The sequence below is a fragment of the Arachis ipaensis genome, chromosome B1 (assembly GCF_059453495.1).
Source record: "Arachis ipaensis isolate K30076 ecotype BB chromosome B1, ASM5945349v1, whole genome shotgun sequence".
NCBI classification, from domain to species: Eukaryota; Viridiplantae; Streptophyta; class Magnoliopsida; order Fabales; family Fabaceae; genus Arachis; species Arachis ipaensis.
Window position 1 is genome coordinate 36,039,322 of NC_142436.1, and position 6,794 is coordinate 36,046,115.

A 6,794-nucleotide genomic window follows, 5' to 3' on the forward strand; every position below is an offset into this window, starting at 1 on the left:
GGGGCCATCCAGTTCGGGGTCCCACCAACAACCGCCACATTTCTGTTCGCAACCCGACACATATATCGGTATAGCCAGACCAATGCTACCGAAGCCCAACTATAGCTGCCCATCTCGTCCAGCCTCGCCACAAGGGGCAACCACCGTATATGAACCCGATTTTCACTATTATCACCAAACAACTGAGTGGATAGCAGCATCATAAATTCATAATGTAAGCCCGTGCATATATCCGTATGGTATCGTCAGTGGCATCTGCGGTAGCACCCTGTATCTCTCATGGAACTAGGTGAAGTGGACTGTAAACTGCTTTATCTTATTCGGCGGGGGAAGCACGCTAAATAGTTCCTCAAACCACTCCCAAGCGGGTTTGCCATCATCCATCAGCTTCTCGAAATCTGTAAGGCACCCGGATACAGGTAAACCATCCACGGGCAACCCCAACTGGTATGCAACATCCTGCAGTATGATGGTGCACTCCCCGAATGGCATGTGAAAGGTGTGCGTCTCAGGACGCCACCTCTCAATGAATGCGCTGACGAGTGGCTCATCCAACCAAAACCACCTCGTGTTGAGCCGCGCCAGGTGGTACAAACCTGCCCTCTCCAAATAGGGTATGATCTTGTCATGCAGAGGCATGTTCTGTTGCCTCCGGACACTACAAATGCACCTATTAAGTTGTAACATGTGAGAGAAATAACAAAAATCAAGTGAGATTCAAAATTAATAAAGCTTAAATTATGAGACTCAAATCTTTAATTCAAAATAAGCAAATACTAAACATAAGATTATATAATCTAAATCTTAAGTTCAAAAAAACTAAACTACAAAATTTATAACTTTTAAATTTAAGAATACAAAATACAACCATTAGGTTTAATTTACAAAATTTAATCTTTAGGTTTCAAAATCCTAACAACCAAGATTACAATACTTGAATTTAAACTTACATGTTTAAAAGTTCAAATTTCGAAACTTAGTTTTCAAATATGATACTTAAACAACAACACTACAATTTGAACCCTATGTCTCAAATACAAGAGAATCATCATTCTACTTAAACAATTGGACCTATCTCTTAACTTCGAAATCCTAAACTGGCCAATCCTAAATCATGCGTTCTAACTACAAAATCCAAAGACTACATTTCTCTGTCATATAAAATATAATAAATAAAAGATAACAAGCTTACCTCTTCGTTGATGCTGCCGGCTATGTACGTAACGCCGTTGAGTCAGTAAAGACTGCGTTCATCCGCCATGGTCCCAGCCCAAGAAAAGTCTGAACATCTTCCTCACCACACTTTTCCTCTTCCCCTCTCTCTAGAACATCACTTTCTCTCTACCAATGTGAAAGTCTCTCAAAATAAATAATCTGTGACACCTCTTCCGCGTATTTATATTAGAGTATAAACCGCTATACCCCTTCCTTAGTTTATACTTATTTGCCATTCTCGCAGAAACCATGAAATCCCTATCACGGTTTCTGGCCAAATGCGTTCTCAACATAAACCATGGTACTTCACTAGCGGTTTATGTGTTTTCTTTACATAAATTTGTAAAAAGTTATATTTTCATATCCAAACTACAAAAGTTGTATTTTGTTAATTTTAGATCCCAAATATTTTAGTTTAGTAATTTGCCCACAATAATACGTAATAATATGTAAATCATATTTATTACATATATAAATACATAATAAATGATATAGCAATGTTATGTACCCTTGAAACTTGATATCCTAAATACTTAATTAATGTCGCTACATATTGTTCTGTGCTAGTTATATTATATAGAGTTAAGTTTCACTTTATTCTTTGAAATTAGCGAGTTATATTGATTTAATTTTTTATTTTTTAATTGTTATAATTTAATCCCTTAAATTTAAAAAGATGCACTAATATAATCTTTTACGTATTTTTTGTTATTGGAACTCAATGCTGTTAGTGACGTGCCACAAGCTTTACCACCCTAGACATATTAAAACGACGTTTTGGCGCTAAAGAATGCATTAGACAAAGAATTTGATTATGATAAAATTGTCCAAATCCTCAAATAATTTTGTTTAATGTCTTTTTTAGTGCCAAAATGTGTATGACGTTATTTTAATATGTTTAGCGTAGCAAGACTTGAGTCACATTACTAACGGTGTTGAGTTTCGATGACAGAAAATACACGAGAGATTATATTGGTGTATTTTTTAAATTTAGAGAACTAAATTATAGCAATTAAAAAGTTAAAAACTAAAAGTGCAACTCATCGATCTCAGATTCAAAGTGGGGCTTAACTCAGTTATATATGTTTTTTTTAATTACTTTTTATTAAAATAATAAAGAATCTAGGAAACAATATAAACTTAATTTCCTTTTGATTACCAAATTAATTGATTTATCTAGCTAATTGATAAAAAATCATACAACCAATTCTATTAATCAATGAAACCGTTTTTCTTTTTAAAACCAGTAGGTTTAATATAGTAGATTTTAATTAGAGATTAAATTAAGATTTACAATAATAATTCAACTCTAAAATTTGAATTTAATAAATATAAATAAATAATAGTTGATCAAATATACCATAAAGATAAAATATACTTTTTTGGATTATTTTATCTTATTTTTTGGTTAACTCTTACTTACTTTGCTTCAATTCTTGAAGTTTCCAAAAACAGGCCAGGCCCAAATTATCAGTTCTCATTCGTATAGCCCAAAACGAAAAGATCAGTAGGGTCATATTCGTCTTCTCATCTCTTTTCCTCCCACAACAAGAAACCACAAAAAAATAGCACCGAACGAAACCCTTCTCCCCCAAATTCTCCATTCTCTTTTCACTCCAATCCAATACAATCCCTTCTCTCTCTCTAATCGACAACGCAAACTCCACCATGGGTTCCTCCGCGATGGTTCTCGAACCTAAACCCTCTTCAGAGCCACCACCGTCTCTCCCATCGTCAAAATCCGACTACCTCCTCGGCGGTTACGGCATCGACTCCGCCGCCTCCGACGAAGACGACCTCTACAGCCGCCTCAAGACTTTGCAGCGCCAGCTGGAGTTTATCGACATCCAAGAAGAGTACGTCAAGGACGAGCAGAAGAATCTGAAGCGCGAGCTCCTTAGGGCTCAGGAAGAAGTGAAGCGGATCCAATCGGTGCCGCTAGTTATTGGACAGTTCATGGAGATGGTTGATAGGAATAACGGTATCGTTGGATCTACAACTGGATCCAACTACTACGTGAGAATTCTCAGCACGATCAACAGAGAGTTGTTGAAGCCTTCAGCTTCTGTGGCTCTTCACCGTCACTCCAACGCGCTTGTTGACGTGCTTCCTCCTGAGGCTGATTCCAGCATCTCGCTACTTAGCCAGTCTGAGAAGCCCGACGTCACTTACAATGTAAGCGTTTTTTTTTTTTTTTTTTTCTCCTTCTCTGATTAGGGTTTTGCTTTGGTTTAGAAAGAGTGCCAAAATGAAATGTTTGGGTTTTGGTTAAAGAATATGGATACTGCAGTTATGGGCTGGTTTGCAGTGACGGAGGATGCTATAAATATTAAATTGTTTCATTGGTTAGGTTTTCGGTTTTTTATTCCCCCTTTTGCTTAACGTGAAAAGAGTGGAAAGTTGGAAGTTAGGGATTTTTGCTTCTATTTTTTTATGATTGTGATTAAAATTTTCTAGTTGCTTTCAATTGAGGTTTATTTGGGAATACTTGCACCTAGAGAGAGTATGATTATTGTGAGGAAGATGTCAGTTTGGTGTGATTCTTCTATTGGTATGTCTTACATGCTCCTACTGCGGTTCCGTTTTTGTTCTGACATTTGGAATTTTCGCATTCTAATATTCATATTTGCGAGTCTCTTTTCTCTGTTTCTTTTGTTCTGTTTGAGACCGACTTGATAGTACCAAATAGCAGCAATAGGCTAATAATCCAAACTCTTAGATGTCTATCCCATCATTATATGCCATGTTTGGGAATACTAGCAAAAGAGAGTGTGGTTCAGAAATGTGGAACATACAAATTTGCTTCTAATAAGCTCGTGAAATGTAAGACACACTGGATGAGACTTATTAAGGAAGAACCCAAACTTATTTTGGCTTGGTTCTGTGCATTTTGAACTATGAAGTTTGTGAAATATAACTTCTGCAATATAATTTATTTTAGTTCAGCCAATGAAGAATACAAACAAGTTTGAGCAGTTGGTTTTTCTGATGTCTGTTTGTTCTGCTGTTTAGTATGCATTATCAATTTGTCATTATTTCAAGCTATTTTTGTTCATGAAATGTTTGTGCCCCCCGTAATCTGGTTTAAATATTTTTTAGGACATTGGAGGATGTGATATCCAAAAGCAGGAAATTCGAGAGGCTGTGGAGCTGCCCCTTACACACCATGAGTTATACAAACAAATTGGTATTGATCCCCCTCGAGGTGTTCTACTCTATGGACCCCCAGGAACTGGAAAAACAATGCTTGCCAAGGCTGTTGCTAATCATACTACTGCAGCATTCATTAGGGTTGTGGGATCTGAGTTTGTTCAAAAATATCTTGGTGAGGTATGAATTTCTTTTTTCTCAAAGTCATCTGCATATGAAGTCTTTTAGCAATGCTTGTAAGATTGTGACTAATTTGTTATTTATCACTATTTGATTTTGAGTATTATGGGAACCCCATTCTTTATTCTTATGGCTATTTTGTTCTGTTGTTTAGTTGTTTTGTTATAATCAGTTGTTTCCTGTCCATGATTATACATAATTACATGTATTATGAGAAATTAGGACCTAATTGTTTAGCCATGTTGTACTGCAATATTTTGAAATATTATCTGCTATATTTTCAGGGTCCAAGGATGGTTCGTGATGTATTTCGTCTTGCAAAAGAGAATGCTCCTGCTATTATATTTATTGATGAGGTTGATGCGATAGCTACTGCTAGGTTTGATGCCCAAACTGGTGCTGATAGAGAAGTACAACGTATTCTTATGGAGCTTTTGAATCAGGTAATAATAAAAATATATTCTGTAAGGTGTTCTATGTGGCTATTTACTGGGCTCTGCTTGGCTGCGACAGTTACTTAGTGTGTTATTGTACTTTGAACTTGAATATCTACTGTGTTTTTAAATGTTATCTGATCCTGTTTTATTGCCTTCTATATTTTTCAGATGGATGGTTTTGACCAAACTGTGAATGTTAAAGTGATTATGGCAACTAACCGAGCTGACACTTTGGATCCTGCTCTCTTGCGTCCTGGAAGGCTTGATCGCAAAATTGAGTTTCCTTTGCCTGATAGACGCCAAAAGAGGCTTGTATTTCAGGTTAGTTTTTTGGAAACTCTATTTGTTACATTTTTATAGCAAGTTGGATTCTGTGTACAGTCAAAGGAACATTTTATATTTTACTATTTAGAACTTTCAGTTGTTTTGTGGACTGAACTGATAAAACCTAGTAGCTACTATAAAGAAAATATTAGAAAACCTCCGTAGCATTACTTATTTGACGCTGATTTCCAGTGGGGATTAGCCCAAAAGCATGTATACCCAAAAAAAAAAAAATAGCAACTTTCCTCATGCAATTTCTCCAAGCATAGTCTTGGTTGGACTTGCATTGTCTTCCGATAGTGAATAATAGGTTTATGATTAGCACTTGCTAGCCAATTATTTAATGTGTTTTTCTCTCTTGACAGGTTTGCACGGCTAAAATGAACTTAAGTGATGAGGTGGACCTGGAAGATTATGTTTCACGACCTGATAAAATTAGTGCTGCCGAGGTTTGTTCATATCCTATTCTCTTTCCTTTTTTTTTTAAACTTTTTTCTATGATGCTAATTGTTTTTATACAAGTACATTATACTATACCATAGCATCAGTTCTTTGCATTACATGAATTGCATTTAATTGTGATGATTGTTTGTGGCTGCAGATAGCAGCAATCTGTCAAGAAGCAGGCATGCATGCTGTTCGCAAGAACAGATACGTCATATTGCCAAAGGACTTTGAGAAGGGTTATAGGACGAACGTGAAGAAGCCCGATACTGACTTCGAATTTTACAAGTGATGTTGGGGCTGGACCATTATTTCCAAGACTCCAGTTTTTACATTTGAAGAATATTTTTATTTATTTCCGACGACTTTATGCTACAACTTGTTCATATTGTGTCTGTAAACTCTCTTAAACATTTGATAATTGATAGCATGTAGTGCTAAATATGTTTGTTAATGGGACAATTTAAAAACTAATTATAGTTTTTAGTAATCAACATGCATGCCCATATAGCCACAGGTGGTCTTTCTTTCATAAAGATCAACCAAATTCTTGGACCACTTGCCCTATGCAGTAGCACTGAAAAGTCGCTGATCCTCATTTTTGGGGGTTGCTAAGTTGAGGTATTAAAATGAGCTTATTTGTCACTTTTAACAAGTGTTTAGGATTCACTTTGAATGTAGTAATTCATAGGCCAGCAGATAGAATTCCAATTTGTCATATATTAGTGCTTGACAAGGGTATATTGTGAAAAAAGAAATTAGAAATTTCTAATGGTTTTCTATTCTAACGTATTCCACGTACTTGCAAGCTTTCAACAATAAAAATAATCTTTTCCATAATGAGTCATGAATTAGATTTTTAATCTTCAAATGGATTTTTTTTTCAATTATTGTTAATTATGATTTTTTACCAAGTTTTTTTCTTTTCTTTAAAAATGACAAAAAAGAGCATGTTAGAGATGTATAATAAGATATTATATTTAACGAGAAAATTGATAAAATTTATTCACACAAATGCAAGCAAATCTAAGTACAATTGGTACA

At 35.5% G+C, this 6,794-nt stretch overlaps 1 protein-coding gene across 1 annotated transcript; it reads left to right on the forward strand.

The window, feature by feature from the left end:
- The first annotated feature begins 2,741 nt into the window (after nt 1-2,741).
- On the forward strand, nt 2,742-6,244 carry RPT3 (regulatory particle triple-A ATPase 3). Its single transcript, XM_016331232.3, has 6 exons — nt 2,742-3,390; nt 4,315-4,545; nt 4,830-4,988; nt 5,151-5,303; nt 5,672-5,755; nt 5,908-6,244. The coding sequence occupies exons 1-6, from the start codon at nt 2,884-2,886 to the stop codon at nt 6,040-6,042; spliced, it is 1,269 nt and encodes a 422-aa protein (XP_016186718.1). The 5' UTR covers nt 2,742-2,883; the 3' UTR covers nt 6,043-6,244.
- The last annotated feature ends 550 nt before the right edge of the window (nt 6,245-6,794 follow it).

Coding starts and splice junctions, on each gene's coding strand:
- RPT3 (XM_016331232.3), top strand. CDS start 2,884: ATGGGTTCCTCCGCGATGGTTCTCGAACCTAAACCCTCTTCAGAGCCA. Junction 3,391..4,314: donor AGCCCGACGTCACTTACAAT/GTAAGCGTTTTT, acceptor AATATTTTTTAG/GACATTGGAGGATGTGATAT. Junction 4,989..5,150: donor TTATGGAGCTTTTGAATCAG/GTAATAATAAAA, acceptor TATATTTTTCAG/ATGGATGGTTTTGACCAAAC.